This window comes from Oncorhynchus mykiss, chromosome 5 (genome assembly GCF_013265735.2).
Source record: "Oncorhynchus mykiss isolate Arlee chromosome 5, USDA_OmykA_1.1, whole genome shotgun sequence".
NCBI classification, from domain to species: domain Eukaryota; kingdom Metazoa; phylum Chordata; class Actinopteri; order Salmoniformes; family Salmonidae; genus Oncorhynchus; species Oncorhynchus mykiss.
In genome coordinates this window covers 91,714,327-91,739,179 of record NC_048569.1, presented here as the reverse complement: position 1 = coordinate 91,739,179, position 24,853 = coordinate 91,714,327, and the positions used below count along the sequence as shown (strand labels likewise).

At 45.6% G+C, this 24,853-nt stretch overlaps 1 protein-coding gene across 7 annotated transcripts in view; it reads left to right on the top strand.

Moving 5' to 3' along the window:
• ano8b (anoctamin 8b) overlaps positions 1 to 24,853 on the top strand; it is a 90,607-nt gene that overhangs the window by 33,272 nt on the left and 32,482 nt on the right. For all 7 annotated transcript variants that reach the window (XR_005051895.1, XM_036978775.1, XM_036978774.1 and 4 more), the window contains exons 2-3: positions 20,056 to 20,166; positions 20,621 to 20,753. Coding sequence is in view for 6 of the 7 variants with exons in the window: in XM_036978775.1 (XP_036834670.1) it covers positions 20,056 to 20,166; positions 20,621 to 20,753 (244 nt within the window). In the remaining variant the exon portion in view is untranslated. The remainder of the gene's footprint in view (positions 1 to 20,055; positions 20,167 to 20,620; positions 20,754 to 24,853) is intronic.

Below are 24,853 nucleotides of genomic sequence, written 5' to 3'. Positions count from 1 at the left end.
CTCTGGGGGTGAGCACCTCAAAATATCTACTGCTTGAGCTCCTGTTCCTCTTATAGAAAATTAGCTTTACAGCATTGTGGAGCTCCTGCACATAAATATAAACAGTCCCGGCACCCAAAATGAGTACCGGAACCCAGGGGCGCAACTTTTTGTTTTAGAAGTGGGTGGTGACATCATTTGCAATTTTTTTCCCACTCCTAACAGCCTACCCAACCGCTCGGAGGCGTCTGCATGGTCCTAAAGCACACCGTTGCTTCGTTTAGTATCACATTCAATGATAAAACTAGGGGGGGAACAAAAATGCAATTCCAAAATGTGCGTTCCCAGTGAAAGTTGTGCCCCCACTGGTCTAAGTCCCTGCATCGCAGTGCTAGCTGTGCCATTAGAGATTCTGGGTTTGAGTTCAGGCTCTGTCGCAGCCGGACACAACCGGGAGACCCATGGGGCGGAGCACAATTGGCCCAGGGTCGTCCGGTTAGGGGAGGGTTTGGCCGGCAGGGATGTCCTTGTCCCATTGCGCACTAGCGACTCCTGTGGTGGGCCGGGGGCACGCTGACACGGTCGCCAGGTGTATGGTGTTTCCTCCGACACATTGGTGCGGCTGGCCTCCAGGTTAAGTGGGCGTTGTGTCAAGAAGCAGTGCGGCTTGGTTGGGTTGTGCTTCGGAGGATGCTTGGCTCTTGACCTTCGCCTCTCCCGGGGTGAACAGGCAGTGGCTCGGGTGGTTATTGATCTTTTTGGGCTTCCTGTGACATCGGGTGGTGTAGGTGTCCTGGCGGGAAGGCAGTTTGCCCCCGGTGATGCGTTGTGCAGACCGCACCACCCTCTGGAGTGCCCTGAGGTTGTGGGCGGTGCAGTTGCCGTACCGGGCGGTGATAGAGCCCGGCAGGATGCTCTCGATTGTGCACCTGTAAAGGTTAGTGAGGGTTTTCGGTGACAAGCCACATTTTCTCAGCCTTCTTCACCACACTGTCTGTGTGCGTGGATCATTTCAGTTTGTCGGTGATATGTACACCAAGGAACTTAAAACTTTCCACTTTCTCCACTGTGGTCCCGTCGATGTGGATAGGGGGGTGCACCCTTTGCTGTTTCCTGTCCACGATCATATGCACTGTAGGTTACAGGTTACAACTAGCTACATACCATGTAGTCGAAGGCCTATTAGACTATACTGCAAAAGATTGTTGTTTGTTCCTGAACTGTCCGAATGACAGAGCTGCCCTCCAGCACCACCAGTCGGGTAGTAAGAACACTGTGTGGCATCCTTACCTTTTTTTAATTCAAGCCAAATTAGTGTCCACACCTCTTCCAAATGAACCTCTTCTTGTGAACGGCTGTATTAATAATTTAGAGGAATAGTGGACCTAAGTGACTCCAAAATGTAAAATAGGCCTCAGGAGGAGTAAACACCCATCCAGGTGACTTGGCTTTATTCATGTTGTCCGATGCAGGTTTGATTTCACTGAGAGAGATTTGGGCTTTTTTAACATCAGATCCTGGCTGTCCTTTCAACCCCACGAAGGGCGTTCCCATCTCTTAAAATAACCACCATCAAGATCTGTTGCCTACATCTAACAGGCCTACTCATCACTTACTATCATTATTACAAGTAGAAGATTATCAATAGAAGATTATCAATTCTCACAATGGGGCTCGTTTAGTAAAGATAGATAAAAGCTGCATAAATGTCTCGCAAGATCACATAATGATTCATTAGCATTTCACATAACAGAACCCGGATATAATAGCATAGTAGGCCTATAGCGATACTGTTACACCAAAAACACTTCCTCATTTCTAATGACATTTTCTGATGGTTAGCTGACGTTCAATAGTAAATGATAAATAAATAATATTATCGTTGTTATATGCTTTGATTGAAACCAAACACAAGAAAGGCTATGTAGTGCGTTAACCCCATCTGCTCTAATTCACTCACCATAAGATCTGAATCCGTATTCCCATCAAACTGATGGAGGTCAAATGATTGGTATGCAGATACAGTTTGGACATTTCAACAGTATCTAATTATCATTCACGCTTGACAGGGATGATGGCCTATTTTGAAATGAGATACTACGCCTAACTTGGCGATTGAGGGTATTAACAACAGAACATGTTCTTGAGACAGTATGTGTTGGCCTAGGCAGACGTTGCGATTGGAGGATGCATTTTATGCATATTCTATGATGATATAGAATTATACTGTGTAGGATGACATGTTCAACAGGCTACATCTGTCGGTACAACCTTTGATTGAGGTAATGATGACGTCGTTTACCTTTTTATTTTGTGAATCCTCACTTTAAAAAAAATAACACCACTGGACTTGTCTTAATGTAACATTTATTTAACTAGGCAGGCCCGTTAAGAACAAATTATTCTTTACAATGACGGCCTACACCGGCCAAACCCGGACAACGCTGGGCCAATTGTGCGCTGCACCACTCAGGAGCCCGAGGTCTCACCAATCAGGACTGGTCTACACTAGTATCACATCCTAGTGAGGAAAATGCACCATGTGACCAGCAGACTGTTTTAATGACTATTGTGGACTGGTGAATATGGTGTATTAGTTACTTTGATCATGTTTTACTTATTTAAAGAATACTATTTGTACTATTGTACAGGGCACCCTTCTTCCATCCAGCCCGTCTTCTCTCTGCTCAGCATAGCACTGGCAGTGCCCACAGGAGCCCCACCGATAAAAGGTGACAGGGAGTGAAAAGAGGACAGAGAGGGGGTGAGAGGGGGTGAGAGAGAGAGAGAGCGAGAGAGAGAGAGCGAGAGAGAGAGAGAGAGAGAGAGAGAGAGAGAGAGAGAGAGAGAGAGAGAGAGAGAGAGAGAGAGAGAGAGAGAGAGAGTTGTGGTGGGAGAGAGAGAGAGAGAGAGAGAGAGAGAGAGTTGTGGTGGGAGAGAGAGAGAGAGAGAGAGAGAGAGAGAGTTGTGGAGAGAGAGAGAGAGAGAGAGAGAGATAAAGAGAGAGAGAGAGAGAGAGAAAGAGAGAGAAAGAAGGCTAACTGCTAAGTCAGTGAAATAAGCTTTTATATCCGGTCTCAGGTCTGGGTATTCAGCTGCCTGAGGAGAAGACTGGGAGTGTCTGGGTATTCAGCTGCCTGAGGAGAAGACTGGGAGTGTATCAGTATTCAGCTGCCTGAGGAGAAGACTGGGAGTGTCTGGGTATTCAGCTGCCTGAGGAGAAGACTGGGAGTGTATGGGTATTCAGCTGCCTGAGGAGAAGACTGGGAGTATCTGGGTATTCAGCTGCCTGAGGAGAAGACTGGGAGTGTCGGGGTACTCAGCTGCCTCAGGAGAAGACTGGGAGTGTCTGGGTACTCAGCTGCCTGAGGAGAAGACTGGGAGTGTCTGGGTATTCAGCTGCCTCAGGAGAAGACTGGGAGTGTCTGGGTACTCAGCTGCCTCAGGAGAAGACTGGGAGTGTCTGGGTACTCAGCTGCCTGAGGAGAAGACTGGGAGTGTCTGGGTACTCAGCTGCCTGATGAGAAGACTGGGAGTGTTTGGGTACTCAGCTGCCTGAGGAGAAGACTGGGAGTGTCTGTGTACTCAGCTGCCTGAGGAGAAGACTGGGAGTGTCTGGGTATTCAGCTGCCTGAGGAGAAGACTGGGAGTGTATGTGTATTCAGCTGCCTGAGGAGAAGACTGGGAGTGTCTGGGTATTCAGCTGCCTGAGGAGAAGACTGGGAGTGTCTGGGTACTCAGCTGCCTGAAGAGAAGACTGGGAGTGTCTGGGTACGCAGCTGCCTGAGGAGAAGACTGGGAGTGTCTGGGTACTCAGCTGCCTAAGGAGAAGACTGGGTGTGTCTGGGTATTCAGCTGCCTGAGGAGAAGACTGGGAGTGTGTGTGTGTATGTGTGTGCTAGTGTGCTTTGGGAGGGTTTTCTGAGTTGGCCATTGCCACCAGAAATCAAGCAGATCAGTGTTTGGGTGACGGAGAAAGGAGGGAGAGAAATGGAGAGAGAGAGTCAAGGGGAGAGAGAGAGAGAGACAGAGAGGGAGAGAGAGCGAGAGAGAGAGAAATAGAGAGAGAGAGACAAGGGGAGAGGGTGGGCCACCGCTTGGATTTTCTTTTATCTCCTCAAGGCATGTGTGCTGCGCTTGCATCATGCAGATATCTGGCTTCATTTTTCCTCACTAGATGGGATTGTTTGGAATGGGATGCAGAAAAACACTGATGCCCTTTTTGACATGTTATACGACAACTAGGGTGTATGGCAGGTTTGTCTAATGTCCGTTGGTGGATTTGCATGCATGTATTTTTGCTGTGTGTGCGTGTGTGTGTGTGTATTTATGTGTGTGTGTACATGTTTGCATATTTATGTGTCTGATATGCGTGTGTGTGTGTGTGTAATCATAATAATTATGCTGAATCCCAAACCAATGGGCAGCTGTCCAGACAGTCCGTTCAGATCTTCGGCATAGTGCCTAAAGGGATGGTTTGCGGATTTAATATTTAGTGTGGGGTTTGGGATACGTGTGGTTCCTCTAAGACCGCCACATGTGATACACCTACTGCTCGAAAGCAGTTCCACACGCTCCCTTCCCTCTGGTCTGTCTGTGAGGTAATGCAGTCTCTGTTGCTAGGGGGAACAGAGGTGTTTCTGTTAGGCTTATCTCTCCTATATAAAGACTCCATTGATGGGTTTACAAATATTTTGTGGACTGACTGAGAATTCCATCCGTGGGTCACTGCATCAGCTATACTGGAGAAAGTGACTCCAGGACCTATTTGTAGTTTATGAATGCTGTTATGAATGCTGTTATGAATGTTATGAATGCTGTTATGAATGTTATGAATGCTGTTATGACTGCTGTTATGAATGTTATGAATGCTGTTATGAATGTTATGAATGCTGTTATGAATGCTGTTATGAATGTTATGAATGCTGTTATGAATGCTGTTATGAATGCTGTTATAAATGTGTAATAAATATGTTTTGAACAGTTCCAGGTTTATGACCACACTGGTAGTGATGAAGTCAGAATGTTGTTATGCGTGTGTTGCGTTTAGTTCCGGGTCCCAACATCCCAGCTATTTTGTCCTGTGATGTAATGTGACATATTGGCACAGCACCTCACCCTTTAAGGGTGGCCTGGACACCCTAAAGCTTGTTTACGTGTACTGACCCACCCCCTGTGTCGACCCATCACTCATCCATATATTTATATTTATATATTCTTATTCCATTCCTTTACTTAGATTTGTGTGTATTATGTATTTGTTGTGGAATATTTACTTGTTAGATATTGCTGCACTGTCAGAACTAGAAGCACAAGCATTTTGCTACACCTGCAATAACATTTGCCAACCGTGTGAATGTAACAAATAACATTTGTTTTGATTTTGATTTGACCCCCGGGATTCGGGTTAATGTATATACACTTGAAGTCAGAAGTTTACATACACCTTAGCCAACTACATTTAAACTCGGTTTTCACAATTCCTGACATTTAATACTCATAAAAATTCCCTGTCTTAGGTCAGTTAGGATCACCACTTTATTTTAAGAATGTGAAATGTCAGAATAATAGTAGAGATAATGATTTATTTCAGCTTTTATTTCTTTCATCATATTCCCAGTGGGTCAGAAGTTTGCATACACTTGATTAGTATTTGGTAGCATTGCCTTTACATTTTTTAACTTGAGTCAAATGTTTCGGGTAGCCTTCCACAAGCTTCCCACAATAAGTTGGGTGAATTCTGGCCCATTCCTCCTGACAGAGCTGGTGTAACTGAGTCAGGTTTGAAGGCCTCCTTGCTTGCACGCTTTTTCAGTTCTGCCCACAAATTTTCTGTAGGATTGAGGTCAGCGCTTTGTGATGGCCACTCCAATACCTTGACTTTGTTGTCCTTAAGCCATTTCGACACAACTTTGGAAGTAAGCTTTGGGTTATTGTCCATTTGGAAGACCCATTTGCGACCAAGCTTTTAACTTCCTGACTGATGTCTTGAGATGTTGCTTCAATATAGCCACATCATTTTCCTGCCTCATGATGCCATCTATTTTGTGAAGAGCACCAGTCCCTCCTGCAGCAAAGCACCCCCACAACATGATGCTGCCAGCCTCGTGCTTCACGGTTGGGATGGTGTTCTTCGGCTTGCAAGCCTCCCCCTTTTTTCTCCAAACATAACGATGGTCATTATGGCCAAACAGTTCTATTTTTGTTTCATCAGACCAGAGGACATTTCTCCAAAAAGTAAAGTCTTTGTCCCCATGTGCAGTTCCAAACCGTAGTCTGTATTTTTTATGGCGGTTTTGGAGCAGTGGCTTCTTCCTTGCTGAGCGGCCTTTCAGGTTATGTCGATATAGGACTCGTTTTACTGTGGATATAGATACTTTTGTACCTGTTTTCTCCAGCATCTTCATAGGGTCGTTTGCTGTTGTTCTGGGATTGATGTGCACTTTTCACACCAAAGTATGTTCATCTCTAGGAGACAGAACGCGTCTCCTTCCTGAGCGGTATGACGGCTGAATGGTCCCATGGTGTTTATACTTGCGCACTATTGTCTGTCCAGATGAACGTGGTTCCTGCAGGCGTTTGGAAATTGCTCCCAAGGATGCACAAAGTTGATGTCTAACCGACTTGCCAATACTATAGTTTGTTAGCAAGAAATGTGTGGAGTGTTTGAAAAATGAGTTTTAATGACTCCAACCTAAGTGTATGTAAACTTCCGACTTCAACTGTACAAACTCCAGTCGTACTTTATCAAAAGCCTTTTCAAAATCAGCTATGAAAACCAGGCCTGGTTTCCCCGATATTTCATAGTATTCTATTGTTTCCAGTACTTGTCTCATATTATCTCCAATGTATCGTCCATGTAAAAAACCTGTCTGATCAGGATGAATAATATCTGACAAAACCTTTTTAACTCTATGCGCCAAGCATTTAGCTAGAATTTTTGTAAGAGGCAATTTTTTAAATGTATTGGATCTTTATATTTACCACTTGGATCTTGATTCAGTAATAATGAAATCAGACCTTCTTGTTGCGTGTCTGATAATCTACCATTTAAAACATGCTAATAATGGTCCTCTGAGTATATCAACAAAAAAAGTTTGGTATCCTTCCACTGGTATACCACCTAGCCCTGGAGTTCCACTGGTAGACCATCTAACCCTGGAGTTCCACTGGTATACCACCCAGCCCTGGAGTTCCACTGGTATACCATCTAGCCCTGTAGTTCCACTGGTATACCACCCAACCCTGTAGTTCCACTGGTATACCACCCAACCCTGTAGTTCCACTGGTATACCACCCAGCCCTGTAGTTCCACTGGTATACCACCTAGCCCTGGAGTTCCACTGGTATACCATCTAACCCTGGAGTTCCACTGGTATACCACCTAGCCCTGGAGTTCCACTGGTATACCACCCAGCCCTGTAGTTCCACTGGTATACCATCTAGCCCTGTAGTTCCACTGGTATACCACCCAACCCTGTAGTTCCACTGGTATACCATCTAGCCCTGTAGTTCCACTGGTATACCACCCAACCCTGTAGTTCCACTGGTGTACCACCCAACCCTGTAGTTCCACTGGTATACCACCCAGCCCTGGAGTTTCACTGGTATACCACCCAGCCCTGTAGTTCCACTGGTATACCACCCAGCCCTGTAGTTCCACTGGTATACCATCTAGCCCTGTAGTTCCACTGGTATACCACCCAGCCCTGTAGTTCCACTGGTATACCATCTAGCCCTGTAGTTCCACTGGTATAACATCTAGCCCTGTAGTTCCACTGGTATACCATCTAGCCCTGTAGTTCCACTGGTATACCACCCAGCCCTGTAGTTCCACTGGTATACCACCCAGCCCTGTAGTTCCACTGGTATACCATCTAGCCCTGTAGTTCCACTGGTATACCATCTAGCCCTGTAGTTCCACTGGTATACCATCTAGCCCTGGAGTTCCACTGGTATACCACCTAGCCCTGGAGTTCCACTGGTATACCATCTAACCCTGGAGTTCCACTGGTATACCACCCAGCCCTGTAGTTCCACTGGTATACCATCTAGCCCTGTAGTTCCACTGGTATACAACCCAACCCTGTAGTTCCACTGGTATACCATCTAGCCCTGTAGTTCCACTGGTATACCACCCAACCCTGTAGTTCCACTGGTATACCACCCAACCCTGTAGTTCCACTGGTATACCACCCAGCCCTGTAGTTCCACTGGTATACCATCTAGCCCTGGAGTTCCACTGGTATACCATCTAACCCTGGAGTTCCACTGGTATACCACCTAGCCCTGGAGTTCCACTGGTATACCACCCAGCCCTGTAGTTCCACTGGTATACCATCTAGCCCTGTAGTTCCACTGGTATACCACCCAACCCTGTAGTTCCACTGGTATACCATCTAGCCCTGTAGTTCCACTGGTATACCACCCAACCCTGTAGTTCCACTGGTGTACCACCCAACCCTGTAGTTCCACTGGTATACCACCCAGCCCTGGAGTTTCACTGGTATACCACCCAGCCCTGTAGTTCCACTGGTATACCACCCAGCCCTGTAGTTCCACTGGTATACCATCTAGCCCTGTAGTTCCACTGGTATACCACCCAGCCCTGTAGTTCCACTGGTATACCATCTAGCCCTGTAGTTCCACTGGTATAACATCTAGCCCTGTAGTTCCACTGGTATACCATCTAGCCCTGTAGTTCCACTGGTATACCACCCAGCCCTGTAGTTCCACTGGTATACCACCCAGCCCTGTAGTTCCACTGGTATACCATCTAGCCCTGTAGTTCCACTGGTATACCATCTAGCCCTGTAGTTCCACTGGTATACCATCTAGCCCTGGAGTTCCACTGGTATACCATCTAGCCCTGGAGTTCCACTGGTATACCATCTAGCCCTGGAGTTCCACTGGTATACCATCTAGCCCTGTAGTTCCACTGGTATACCATCTAGCCCTGTAGTTCCACTGGTATACCATCTAACCCTGTAGTTCCACTGGTATACCACCCAGCCCTGTAGTTCCACTGGTATACCATCTAGCCCTGTAGTTCCACTGGTATACCATCTAGCCCTGGAGTTCCACTGGTATACCATCCAGCCCTGGAGTTCCACTGGTATACCATCTAACCCTGGAGTTCCACTGGTATACCATCTAGCCCTGAAGTTCTACTGGTATACCATCTAGCCCTGTAGTTCCACTGGTATACCATCTAGCCCTGTAGTTCCACTGGTATACCATCCAGCCCTGTAGTTCCACTGGTATACCACCCAGCCCTGGAGTTCCACTGGTATACCATCTAACCCTGTAGTTCCACTGGTATACCACCCAGCCCTGGAGTTCCACTGGTATACCATCCAGCCCTGTAGTTCCACTGGTATACCACCCAGCCCTGTAGTTCCACTGGTATACCATCTAGCCCTGTAGTTCCACTGGTATAACATCTAGCCCTGTAGTTCCACTGGTATACCACCCAGCCCTGTAGTTCCACTGGTATACCACCCAGCCCTGTAGTTCCACTGGTATACCATCTAGCCCTGGAGTTCCACTGGTATACCATCTAGCCCTGTAGTTCCACTGGTATACCACCCAGCCCTGTAGTTCCACTGGTATACCATCTAGCCCTGTAGTTCCACTGGTATAACATCTAGCCCTGTAGTTCCACTGGTATACCACCCAGCCCTGTAGTTCCACTGGTATACCACCCAGCCCTGTAGTTCCACTGGTATACCATCTAGCCCTGGAGTTCCACTGGTATACCATATAGCCCTGTAGTTCCACTGGTATACCATCTAGCCCTGTAGTTCCACTGGTATACCACCCAGCCCTGTAGTTCCACTGGTATACCATCTAGCCCTGGAGTTCCACTGGTATAACATCTAGCCCTGTAGTTCCACTGGTATACCACCCAGCCCTGTAGTTCCACTGGTATACCACCCAGCCCTGTAGTTCCACTGGTATACCATCTAGCCCTGGAGTTCCACTGGTATACCATATAGCCCTGTAGTTCCACTGGTATACCATCTAGCCCTGTAGTTCCACTGGTATACCACCCAGCCCTGTAGTTCCACTGGTATACCATCTAGCCCTGGAGTTCCACTGGTATATCATCTAGCCCTGTAGTTCCACTGGTATACCATCTAGCCCCGGAGTTCCACTGGTATACCACCTAGCCCCGGAGTTCCACTGGTATACCACCCAGCCCTGTAGTTCCACTGGTATACCATCTAGCCCTGGAGTTCCACTGGTGTACCATCTAGCCCTGAAGTTCTACTGGTATACCATCTAGCCCTGTAGTTCCACTGGTATACCATCCAGCCCTGTAGTTCCACTGGTATACCACCCAGCCCTGTAGTTCCACTGGTATACCACCCAGCCCTGTAGTTCCACTGGTATACCATCTAGCCCTGGAGTTCCACTGGTATACCATATAGCCCTGTAGTTCCACTGGTATACCATCTAGCCCTGTAGTTCCACTGGTATACCACCCAGCCCTGTAGTTCCACTGGTATACCATCTAGCCCTGGAGTTCCACTGGTATACCATCTAGCCCTGTAGTTCCACAGGTATACCATCTAGCCCTGGAGTTCCACTGGTATACCACCCAGCCCTGTAGTTCCACTGGTATACCATCTAGCCCTGGATTTCCACTGGTATACCATCTAGCCCTGTAGTTCCACTGGTATACCATCCAGGCTTTGATAAAATGTCCAATATCCTTGTCCATGTGGAAATTCTGTAAGAGTAATACATATGCCAATTATGTGATGGTCTGACTGCATTTTGTTCCCTATCAACACTTTTTAAACTTTCGGTGCCGGAGAGAGAATGACATAAGAAAGTAATCAAGACGACTAGCTTGATTAAGCCTCCGCCATGTATATCTCACTAGGTCAGGATATTAAACGTCCTCCATGTATATCTCACTAGATCAGGATATTAAACCTCCGCCATGTATATCTCACTAGGTCAGGATATTAAACCTCCTCCATGTATATCTCACTAGGTCAGGATATTAAACCTCCTCCATGTATATCTCACTAGGTCAGGGTATTAAACCTCCTCCATGTATATCTCACTAGGTCAGGGTATTAAACCTCCTCCATGTATATCTCACTAGGTCAGGGTATTAAACCTCCACCATGTATATCTCACTAGGTCAGGGTATTAAACCTCCTCCATGTATATCTCACTAGGTCAGGATATTAAACCTCCTCCATGTATATCTCACTAGGTCAGGGTATTAAACCTCCTCCATGTATATCGCACTAGGTCAGGGTATTAAACCTCCTCCATGTATATCTCACTAGGTCAGGGTATTAAACCTCCTCCATGTATATCTCACTAGGTCAGGATATTAAACCTCCTCCATGTATATCTCACTAGGTCAGGGTATTAAACCTCCTCCATGTATATCTCACTAGGTCAGGATATTAAACCTCCTCCAGGTATATCTCACTAGGTCAGGGTATTAAACCTCCTCCATGTATATCTCACTAGGTCAGGGTATTAAACCTCCTCCATGTATATCTCACTAGGTCAGGGTATTAAACCTCCTCCATGTATATCTCACTAGGTCAGGGTATTAAACCTCCTCCATGTATATCTCACTAGGTCAGGGTATTAAACCTCCTCCATGTATATCTCACTAGGTCAGGGTATTAAACCTCCTCCATGTATATCTCACTAGGTCAGGGTATTTAAGCCTCCATATATCCACTAATTCCAATATATCCATGACATTCATGATTTCCTTAAGTGCCTGAGGGTGATAGTTTGTAGTGTGAGTGAGGAAGGTTTAGGTTTAATCAATTTACATTTGTTTGTTTGCATTTTCTTCAGCAATACCACACAAACAAAGTTGTACATCAATCTCTTTCCTTGAGAGGACATATGACAGTATATCCCATATAGTCTGACACATAGCTTTGCTATTATCATACATATCTACTATACAGTGGGGCAAAAAAGTATTTAGTCAGCCACCAATTGTGCAGGTTCTCCCACTTAAAAAGATGAGAGAGGCCTGTAATTTTCATCATAGGTACACTTCAACTATGACAGACAAAATGAGGGGGAAAAATCCAGAAAATCACGTTGTAGGATTTTTTATGAATTTATTTGCAAATTATGGTGGAAGTATTTGGTCACCTACAAACAAGCAAGATTTCTGGCTCTCACAGACCTGTAACTTCTTCTTTAAGAGGCTCCTCTGTCCTCCACTCGTTACCTGTATTAAAGGCACCTGTTTGAGCTTGTTATCAGTATAAAAGACACCTGTCCACAACCTCAAACAGTCACACTCCAAACTCCACTATGGCCAAGACCAAAGAGCTGTCAAAGGACACCAGAAACAAAATTGTAGACCTGCACCAGGCTGGGAAGACTGAATCTGCAATAGGTAAGCAGCTTGGTTTGAAGAAATCAACTGTGGGAGCAATTATTAGGAAATGGAAGACATACAAGATAATCTCCCTTGATCTGGGGCTCCACGCAAGATCTCACCCCGTGGGGTCAAAATGATCACAAGAACGGTGAGCAAAAATCCCAGAACCACACGGGGGGACCTAGTGAATGACCTGCAGAGAGCTGGGACCAAAGTAACAAAGCCTACCATCAGTAACACACTACGCCGCCAGGGACTCAAATCCTGCAGTGCCAGACGTGTCCCCCAGCTTAAGCCAGTACATGTCCAGGCCCGTCTGAAGTTAGCTAGAGAGCATTTGGATGATCCAGAAGAAGATTGGGAGAATGTCATATGGTCAGATGAAACCAAAATAGAACTTTTTGGTAAAAACTCAACTCGTCGTGTTTGGAGGACAACGAATGCTGAGTTGCATCCAAAGAACACCATACCTACTGTGAAGCATGGGGGTGGAAAACATCATGCTTTGGGGCTGTTTTTCTGCAAAGGGACCAGGACGACTGATCCGTGTAAAGGAAAGAATGAATGGGGCCATGTATCGTGAGATTTTGAGTGAAAACCTCCTTCCATCAGCAAGGGCATTGATGATGAAATGTGTCTGGGTCTTTCAGCATGACAATGATCTCAAACACACCGCCCGGGCAACAAAGGAGTGGCTTCGTAAGAAGCATTTCAAGGTCCTGGTGTGGCCTAGCCAGTCTCCAGATCTCAACCCCATAGAAAATCTTTGGAGGGAGTTGAAAGTCCGTGTTGCCCAGCAACAGCCCCAAAACATCACTGCTCTAGAGGAGATCTGCATGGAGGAATGGGCCAAAATACCAGCAACAGTGTGTGAAAACCTTGTGAAGACTCACAGAAAACGTTTGACCTCTGTCATTGCCAACAAAGGGTATATAACAAAGTATTGAGATAAACTTTTGTTATTGACCAAATACTTATTTTCCACCATAATTTGCAAATAAATTCATTAAAAATCCTACAATGTGATTTCCTGGATTTTTTTTCCCTCATTTTGTCCGTCATAGTTGAAGTGTACCTATGATGAAAATGTACAGGCCTCTCTCATCTTTTTAAGTGGGAGAACTTGCACAATTGGTGGCTGACTAAATACTTTTTTGCCCCACTGTATGTACCGTACCAGTCAACAGTTTGGACAAACCTACTCATTCAACGGTTTTTCTTAATTTTTTACAATTTTCTACATTGTAGAATAATAATGAAGACATCAAAACTATGAAATAACACATATGGAATCATTTAGTAACCAAAAAAGTGTTAAACAAATATTTGAGATTCTTCATAGTAGCCACCTTTTGCCTTGATGACAGCTTTGCACACTCATGGCATTCTCTCAACCAACTTCACCTAGAAGGAGTTCCCACATATGCTGCGCACTTGTTGGCTGCTTTTCCTTCACTCTAAGGTCCAAATCATCCCAAACCATCTGAATTGGGTTGAGGTAAGGTGATTGTGGAGGCCAGGTCACCTGATGCAGCACCTTGTCACTCTCCTTCTTGGTCAAATAGCCCTTACACAGCCTGGAGGTGTGTTGGGTCATTGTCCTGTTGAAAAACAAATGATAGTCCCACTAAGCGCAAGCCAGATGGGATGGCGAATCGCTGCAGAATGCTGTGGTAGCCATGCTGGTTAAGTGTGCCTTGAATTCTAAATAAATCCCTGACAGTGTCACCAGAAAAGCACCCCCACACCTCCTCCTCCATGCTTCACGGTGGGAACCACACATGCGGAGATCATCCGTTCACCTACTCTGCATCTCACAAAGACAAGGAGGTTGTAACAAAAATCTCAAATTTAGACTCATCAGACCAAAGGACAGATTTCCACCGGTCGAATGTCCATTGCTTGTCTTTCTTGGCTAAAGCAAGTCTCTTCTTCTTATTGGTGTCCTTTAGTAGTGGTTTCTTTACAGAAATTTGCCAAGAGTGTGCAAAGCTGTCATCAAGGCATCACTGCTCTAGCTACTTTGAAGAATCTCAAATATAAAATAGATTTAACAATTTTTTGCTTACTACATGATTCCACATGTGTTATTTCATAGTTTTGATGTCTTCACTATTATTCTACAAAAAAAATAAAAAAATAAATATGTAAAACCTAGAATGAGTTGGTGTGTCCAAACTTTTGACTGGCACTGTATATATCTAAAATTATTACATGTATTATCATTATTATTTTACAGAGTGGTGATAGATGGTGGCAGGTAGCCTAGTGGTTAGAGCAGGTAGCCTAGTGCTTAGAGCAGGTGGCCTAGTGGTTAGAGCAGGTAGCCTAGTGCTTAGAGCAGGTAGCCTAGTGCTTAGAGCAGGTAGCCTAGTGGTTAGAGCAGGTAGCCTAGTGGTTAGAGCAGGTAGCCTAGTGGTTAGAGCAGGTAGCCTAGTGGTTAGAGCAGGTAGCCTAGTGGTTAGAGCAGGTAGCCTAGTGCTTAGAGCAGGTAGCCTAGTGCTTAGAGCAGGTAGCCTAGTGGTTAGAGCAGGTAGTCTAGTGGTTAGAGCAGGTAGCCTAGTGGTTAGAGCTGGTAGCCTAGTGGTTAGAGCGTTGGGCCATTAACCGAAAGGTTGCTGGATCGAATCCCTGAGCTGTCAAGGTACAAATCTGTCGTTCTGCTCCTGAGCAAGGCAGTTAAACCACTGTTCCCCGGGCGCCGAACACGTGGATGTCGATAAGGCACCGACCCCCACCGCACCTTTCTGATTCAGAGGGGTTGGGTTAAATGCGGAAGACACATTTCAGTTGAATGCATTCAGTTGTACAACTGACTAGGTATCCCCTCTTTCCCCAGATCAGTGGAGCCTGAGAACACATAACAGAGCGACTGCTGTTAAATGAGCCCTTTTCCTAGAACAGCGATTTCCCAATAAAATGCTTGAGTTACTGGACACCTGTCTGTGACTGCTGACCCGGGGTCTGTTGATAGGGGCCGTATTGTCCTCCGTCCCTTCAGCAGCATGGCATCAGGTGCACTTGAGCAGAGTGCACACACAGACACACTAATACACACACACCTGCCACTCCTAGTCTGTCGATAAGCCCCAATGGGCAATGTGTGGCCAAATGTAGACACCACCAGTGTCCCAGTGTCAATGGGTTTCCCACTGAGTATTACAGAGACACACACACACAAAGACCCCCCCCCCCCCCCCCCTCTTCCACACACACATGCATAGACCCACACACAAAGACCCCCCCCCCCCCCCCCCCCCCCCCTCTTCCACACACACACACAAAGACCCACACACAAAGACCCCCCCCCCTCCCTCTTCCACATACACACACACAAAGAACCATCCACACACACGTAAGCTGCACACCAATCTGCCTGTCAGTGAGGCTCATAAATCAAGGTATTTAAGGCAGTGTGTGTGTGGAGCAGTGAATACAGGCCTCATTAGAATGCTGGTCAGGGGTAGGCTACGGGACTCTGTCTGGCCTTACAGCTGCATGGGGAACAGGAAGAATTTGGGGGACAGTGAATGACTCTTAAGATTAAAATGACATTTTATAATAGAAGAGCATCCTGAAACGAGATGGAATCCCTTAATAAGTACTCCAAATGTAACTGTCCATAAATAGACCGTCTGTAGTAGCAAAGTGAGTCATCTGAAGATTATCTGTGACTATAACAGATAAACAATCCAAACCTTATTTAACCTCATAACACACAATAGTAGACAGTATGGGGCTACTTTTCTCTGGAACAGCCCCTGGTTGTTCTTTCTAGGAAGTAGCTGGTTCTACTCTTTCATCATCAGTCTGTTCCAGGAAGTAGCTGGTTCTACTCTTTCATCATCAGTCTGTTCCAGGAAGTAGCTGGTTCTACTCTTTCATCATCAGTCTGTTCCAGGAAGTAGCTAGTTCCAGTCTCCTATTTCATTGTCAGTATGTTCCAGGAAGTAGTTAGTTCTCCTCTTTCATCATCAGTCTGTTCCAGGAAGTAGTTAGTTCTCCTCTTTCATCATCCTTCTGTTCCAGGAAGTAGCTAGTTCTACTCTCCTCTTTCATTGTCAGTATGTTCCAGGAAGTAGCTGGTTCTACTCTTTCATCATCAGTCTGTTCCAGGAAGTAGCTAGTTCTAGTCTCCTCTTTCATTGTCAGTATGTTCCAGGAAGTAGTTAGTTCTCCTCTTTCATTGTCAGTCTGTTCCAGGAAGTAGCTAGTTCTACTCTCCTCTTTTATTGTCAGTATGTTCCAGGAAGTAGCTAGTTCTACTCTCCTCTTTCATTGTCAGTATGTTCCAGGAAGTAGTTAGTTCTCCTCTTTCATTGTCAGTCTGTTCCAGGAAGTAGCTAGTTCTACTCTCCGCTTTCATTGTCAGTCTGTTCCAGCAAATAGCTAGTTCAACTCTCTGCTTTCATTGTCAGTCTGTTCTAGGAAGTAGCTAGTTCTACTCTCCTCTTTCATTGTCAGTCTGTTCCAGGAAGTAGTTAGTTCTCCTCTTTCATTGTCAGTCTGTTCCAGGAAGTAGCTAGTTCTACTCTCCGCTTTCATTGTCAGTCTGTTCCAGGAAATAGCTAGTTCAACTCTCTGCTTTCATTGTCAGTCTGTTCCAGGAAGTAGCTAGTTCTAGTCTCCTCTTTCATAATCAGTCTGTTCCAGTAAGTAGTTAGTTCTCCTCCTTCATTGTCAGTCTGTTCCAGGAAGTAGCTAGTTCTACTCTCCTCTTTCATTCTGTCTGTTCCAGGAAGTAGCTCTACTCTCCTCTTTCATTCTGTCTGTTCCAGGAAGTAGCTCTACTCTCCTCTTTCATAATCAGTCTGTTCCAGGAAGTAGTTAGTTCTCCTCTTTCATCATCAGTCTGTTCCAGGAAGCAGAACCACACCGAGCAGAACAGTGTATCTCTCCAAACCAGTCCTCGCAGACCCCTCGCTATTCAACATATTGGATTTAGTCCAACCTTTCCCACTTAATCCACCTGATTCACCTGATTCAACTGGTCAAGACTTGGTGATTTGCTTAGTTGACTGGTAGACTAAGGTGTGCTTCAGTTGGCATACATCAGATATGTGGAATGACTGAAGGTTACCAAGGATTGGTCAGAGAAGAAGGGTTTTAAATGTGACAGCTGTTTATAGGGCTGTGGTGTCTAGTTAGTCTCTTCTATAAATCATAGATCATGAGTTTATCTGGTGTGGTGACCATCTGGTTGTTGATTCCGTAACGCTGACTATGACCTTGTGTGTGTGACCACCGTGTGTGTGTGTGTGTGTGTGTGTGTGTGTGTGTGTGTGTGTGTGTGTGTGTCTGTGTGTGTGTGTGTGTGTGTGTGTGTGTGTGTGTGTGTGTGTGTGTCTGTGTGTGAGTATGTGTGTATGTGTAACCGATATGAGGTGAGATTTGGCTCAGGACTCGTCTTCTCTGGCTAACCAGCCATGGTGGAAATGTCAAAGTAGTAATAGAGCCTTTACAGAGAGGAGATGTGTCTGTAGTACATACACAGTGTGTAGGGCACAGTGTTGTCATCTCCTAGTCTGTGACTTGTCTGTTACCTAATTATGCTTACATTATCTGTTTACATTGTCCTGCTTCCTGTGTTGTCATTATATCTTGTCTTTCATATTCCAATCGGTAAGAATGAGATTTTGTTCAAGTGCATATTATCATTTACTTCCTGTGTCATGATCTTATGTATAAATAAACATCGTTTTGTTCATGCAGCAAGTCATTTGTCCTGCCATTATAGGCTGCAGTGTTAAACTGTGCCCAGTTGAGATCTCTGGAACGTGGCCCACTTTCTGCCCATCTCTGAGGACCTACGGCTCACTGAGCACAGAACTGTTTTGGGACAGGCATTTTGTCTGGCCACCCCCACTAGTATTGTTCAGGACTCAGCCAGCAGTGTACAGCACAAACTGTCCTCAGACAACTCTGCCAAGGGACATACTAAAGGGGACTTTTTCTGACGTGCAAACCATATTTCATTTCAGAATTGGTTACAATTAGGTTACAGTTGAGATTATGGTTAAGGTCAGGGTTAAGGGTTTGATTAAGGTTAGGGTTAAGGGTGTGATTAAGGTTAGGGTTAAGGGTGTGATTAAGTTCTGTAGCGTACCGTGGCCACCTTAACGTTACCTCTGGAGCCTGGAGCCTGGAGGCTGTACTTCTCTTCTCTATTGATGCTTGGCTGGACACTGATGTCTTTCATTCACTACTTGCCTGTGTGTAGAAATCATGTCTCTACTGTCTGTGAGCCTCGGTTTCGGTAGTGTTACTCACAGTCGGGTTCAAATCGGGGGTTTATAAATACAATCGTCTCAATTTCACTGTCTGAGGAATTTTCCCTCACTTGAAGTGAAATCCTTGAAGGTACAGATCAGGATTTGAGTCACATGATGCCAGTGTCCATGACCCTGCACTCATTGCACTCTACCTAAATATAATAAATATGAACACTGTTGACGTGTGTACTGGCCTGAACTGTGTGGTCACACATACATGCATACATACTGTACCTTTCATACATACATACATACATATACACACACACACACACACACACACACACACACACACACACACACACACACACACACACATGCACACATACATACATAGAGAGAGAGAGGACAATGAACGCCCTCTGTCCCTGACAGGTAGGGGTTAAGTCCGACTTGCTCGCTCTTATGTTGCAGGGTGAAGGATGGTGAGATTTTATTCTGGCAGATGGAGAGCGAGGGGACGGGAGTGTTTCTGGGAGAGGGGAAGTACTGACTGACAGATGGAGAGAGAGGGGACGGGAGTGTTTGTGGGAGAGGAGAAGTACTGACTGACAGATGGAGAGAGAGGGGACGGGAGTGTTTGTGGGAGAGGGGACGGGAGTGTTTGTGGGAGAGGAGAAGTACTGACTGACAGATGGAGAGAGAGGGGACGGGAGTGTTTCTGGGAGAGGGGAAGTACTGACTGACAGATGGAGAGAGAGGGGACGGGAGTGTTTGTGGGAGAGGGGAAGTACTGACTGACAGATGGAGAGAGAGGGGACGGGAGTGTTTGTGGGAGAGGGGACGGGAGTGTTTGTGGGAGAGGGGAAGTACTGACTGGCAGATGGAGAGAGAGGGGACGGGAGTGTTTGTGGGAGAGGGGACGGGAGTGTTTGTGGGAGAGGGGACGCACTGACTGACAGTTCTACAACAAATGCCTCCGTCTGTCAATCTGTTTCACTATGGAAAGGTAACTGACCATGTGCCCCCCCTGTCTCTGTGTTTTTCTCTCGCTCTCTCTCTTTCTATTTCGTTCTTTCTCCCTCTCTCTCGCTCTTTCTCTCTCTATCTCTCTCTCTCTCTCTCTCTCTCTCTATATATATATATATATTTCTCTCTCTCTTTCTATCTTTCTATCTTTCTTTCTCCCTCTCTCTCTCTCTCTCTCTTTCTATCTTTCTTTCTCCCTCTCTCGCTCTCTCTCTCTATCTCTCACTTTCTCTCTCTCTCTCTCTATATATATATATCTCTCTCTCTCTATATATATATATATATATATATTTCTCTCTCTCTTTCTATCTTTCTTTCTTTCTCCCTCTCTCTATATATATCTCTCTCTATATATATCTCTTTCTCTCTCTCTCTCTCTCTCTCTCTCTCTCTCTCTCTCTCTCTCTCTCTCTCTCTCTCTCTCTCTCTCTCTCTCTCTCCCCTCTCTAGATAAGTTATTTGGGAAGCGGCTGCTGCAGGCTGGGAGGTACATAATGTCTCATAAGTCCTGGATGAAGACCGTGCCCACTGAGAACTGTGACGTCCTCATGACTTTCTCAGGTGATGCACACATACACACACGCACACACACACACACACACACACACACACACACACACATTACTCAGCGTTATTGTTTACATACACATTTGTTCAGCCATCCGGCACTCATTGCAACATTAGCCATCCCAGTCCATGACTAGTCTGTGTTACTCTGCTCAGTCATCACTGGAACGTAATGCTCATTAGACAACAGTCATCTCTCCAGGCTCGTGAAAAACACATGATTATAATATGGGTTATTTATATCGTTTGCTTTTGAGATAATGAGGCTATATATGATTCTAATTAAAAACAGTGTTTCAGTGTTTGGTTTATGTGGATCAATTTCACTGTAAACTGTTGCTAATGTCTTTAAGGTTGGTATTTTCATTAAAACCTTGATATACTGATATAAGATAAACCTTTTTTAATTTTACATTTTAAAACATGTCTGTTTCTTCTCCTGTGACAGACCGGACAGATGACCACACGTTGCTATGGCTACTAAACCACATGCGCCTGGGCATTCCAGAACTCATCGTCCAGATCCGACATCACAAACACACGCATGTACACGCCTTCTTCGTCACGGCAACTTATGAGAAGTAAGAACCCCGCCTCCGTGGGGTGTGGGACGACAATATCACCATCCTAGCATGGCCATCTATTGGCTAATGTATAGACAATGACATCATGGGTGCTGCAGTATAACTATAGCTTGATGAATGAATCATCGGTTCTTATTGTTACCAGCGAAATAGATCCGGGAGGGTAGATTGAGTTACAGACAAGGCATCTGTCTCCCCCTAAGGACCGTCTCCCCCTGATACCGTTCCGATATCAACAGCAGAGCCGACTAGGTGAAACATCTATGGAAGTGCCCTTGAACAAGGCACTACGTGTAAGTAGCTCTGGATAAGAGCGTCTGCTAAATGTTGATTTATCTAACTAGGCAAGTCAGTTAAGAACAAATTCTTATTTACAATGATGGTCTAAGAACAGTGGGTTTAACTGCCTTGTTCAGGGGCAGAATGACACATTTTTACCTTGTCAGCTCTGGGATTTGATCTAGCAACCTTTCGGTTACTAGTCCAACGCTCTGACCACTAGGCTACCTGCCGCCCCTCCACTCTAACCGCTAGGCTACCTGCCGCCCCTCCACTCTAACCACTAGGCTACCTGCCGCCCCTTCACTCTAACCACTAGGCTACCTACCGCCCCTCCACTCTAACCACTAGGCTACCTGCCGCCCCTCCACTCTAACCACTAGGCTACCTGCCGCCCCTCCACTCTACCCACTAGGCTACCTACCGCCCCTCCACTCTAACCACTAGGCTACCTGCCGCCCCTCCACTCTAACCACTAGGCTACCTGCCGCCCAAATGACTAAAAGGTCTGTATGTGAGTGTTAAGCAATCTGGACCTTTATGGTACTAGTGTGTGTTTTCTAACGACCTGTTTAAACCAGTGCTTGACTTGGATGGAAATAAGTGGCGGTTCTGTTTATATTTAGGTGCAGGAACTCATAAGGTAATCTACAGCGCCTTTCGGGAAGTTTGAATAACCCTTGACTTTATTCCACAGTGTGTTGTGTTACAGCCTGAATTTAAAATGAATTAAATAGAGATATTGTGTCACTGGCCTACACACAATAGACTATAATGTCAAAGTGGAATTATGATTTTGAAAATGTTTACAAAAAATATATATAATAATCTAATGAAAAAGGTGAAATGTCTTGAGTGAATAAGTATTCAACCCTTTTGTTATGGTATGGCCTGAATATGTTCAGGAGTACAAATATAACATGATTTCTGAATGACTACCTCATCTCTATACTCCACACACACACAGTTATCTGTCCCTCGGCAGATTCAATCACAAAGACCAGGGAGGTTTTCCAATGCCTCACAAAGCGCACCTATTGGTAGATGGGTATATAAAAAAGCAGACATTGAATACCCCTTTGAGCATGTTAAAGATATGCATTATTATGCATAATGGTGGCTGCATCATGTTATGGGTATGCTTGTAAGGACTGGAGAGTTTTTCAGGATAAAAAGGAAACGGAATGCAGCGAAGCACAGCCAAACCCCTAGAGGAAAACCTGGTTCAGTCTGCTTTCCACCAGACACTGGGAGATTAATTTACCTCTCAGCAGGACAATAACCTAAAAGGCCAAATCTACACTGGAGTTGCTTACCAAGACAACAGTGAATGTATCTGAGTGGCCTAGTTACAGTTTTGATATTTCAGTATTTAATATTTAATACATTTGTAAAAATTTATAAAACCATGTTTTCACTTTGTCATTATGGGGTATTGTGTGTAGATGGGTGAGGAAAAAACATATATTTTGAATTCAGGCTGTAACACAACAAAATGTGGAATAAGTCAAGGGGTATGCACGCTTTCTGAAGGCACTGTATAAGAGATGCAGGAACTAGCTACACACACACATACAGACATTCACATTTAAATGTTAGTCATTTAGCAGACGCTCTTATCCAGAGCCACTGACTCAAGGGCACATCGACAGATTTTTCCCATAGTCGGCTCTACTGTTGATGTAGGAACTGTTGGTTCAAGTCCTGCTCCTGCTGGTCCCCCCTCAAACGCAACTCTTAGCAGTGCGGTATAGTGTAAGCATATGCAGCTCAGGGCTAAAAGCTCTGATATCCTGTGGCTGTTCCAAATGAAGCAGTCTATTATCATACTACAGTCATCGGCAAAATACATTGTGACTAGCAACGCTGCTGCCACTGTGAAATGTACATTGGCCATCGGTTCCCTGCCTAAAGCCCTGTGAGTGTTCTGTCTGTTGTAGAATGTTGGAAGGACTTCAATTCTAGAACAGATTCTGGGGCTGTTGCTAAACACAGTACTGGACATGAAATAATGATTCTGTTGTGTTACCTATCTTCTCTCTTTCTCTGAATACACACACAACCACACACACAACCACACACTCAGTCACACACACAGTCAAACACACAACCAACCACACACACACAGTCACACACACACAACCACACACTCAGTCACACACACAGTCAAACACACAACCACACACACACAGTCACACACACACAACCACACACACAGCCACACACACACAACCACACACTCAGTCACACACACACAACCACACACTCAGTCACACACACACAACCACACACTCAATCACACACACAGTCAAACACACAACCACACACACACAGTCACACACACACAACCACACACACAGCCACACACTCAGTCACACACACAGTCAAACACACAACCACACACACACAGTCACACACACACAACCACACACACAGCCACACACACACAACCACATACTCAGTCACACACACAGTCAAACACACAACCACACACACACAGTCACACGCATAGTCACACACACACAACCACACACACAGTCACACACACAACCACACACACAGTCACACACACACACAGTCACACACACACACACACACACACACACACACACACACAACCACACACAATAACAAACACAGTCACACATACACACAACCACACACACAATCACACGCACAGTCACACACACAGTCACACACACAGTCACACACACAGTAACAAACACAGTCACACACACAGTCACACAAACACACGGTAACAAACACAGTCACACACACAGTCACACACATCCACAAACACAACCACACACACAGTCACACACACATCGACACACACAACCACACACACACACACACACACACACACAACCACACACCCACAACCACACACACAGTCACACACACAAACACACAACCACACACACGGTAAGAAACACAGTCACACACACAGTCACACACAACCACACACACAGTCACACACAACCACACACAACCACACACACAGTCACACACACACAACCACACACACAATCACACGCACAGTCACACACACAGTCACACACACACACAACCACACACAGTCACACACACAGTAACAAACACAGTCACACACAGTCACACACACAGTCACACACACAACCACACACACAGTCACACACACAACCACACGCACAGTGACACACACAACCACACATTACCACACACACAGTCACACACACAACCACACACACAGTCACACACACAACCACACACACAGTCACACACACAACCACACATTACCACACACACAGTCACACACACAACCACACACAGTCACACACAGTCACACACAACCACACACACAGTCACACACACAACCACACGCACAGTGACACACACAACCACACACACACAACCACACATACAGTCACACACAGTGACACACACAACCACACACACACACACACAACCACACACACACAACCACACACACAGTCACACACACAGTCACACACAACCACACACACAACCACAGTCACACGCACACAGTCACACACACAGTCACACACACAGTCACACACACACAACCACACACTCAGTCACACACACACACACACACACACACACACACACACAGTCACACACTCAGTCACACGCACAGTCACACACACACACACACACACACACACACAACCACACACACACACACACACACAACCACACACACACACACACACACACACACACGCACACACACACACACACAGTCACACACACACACAACCACACACACAGTCACACACACACACACAGTCACACACACAGTCACACACACACAC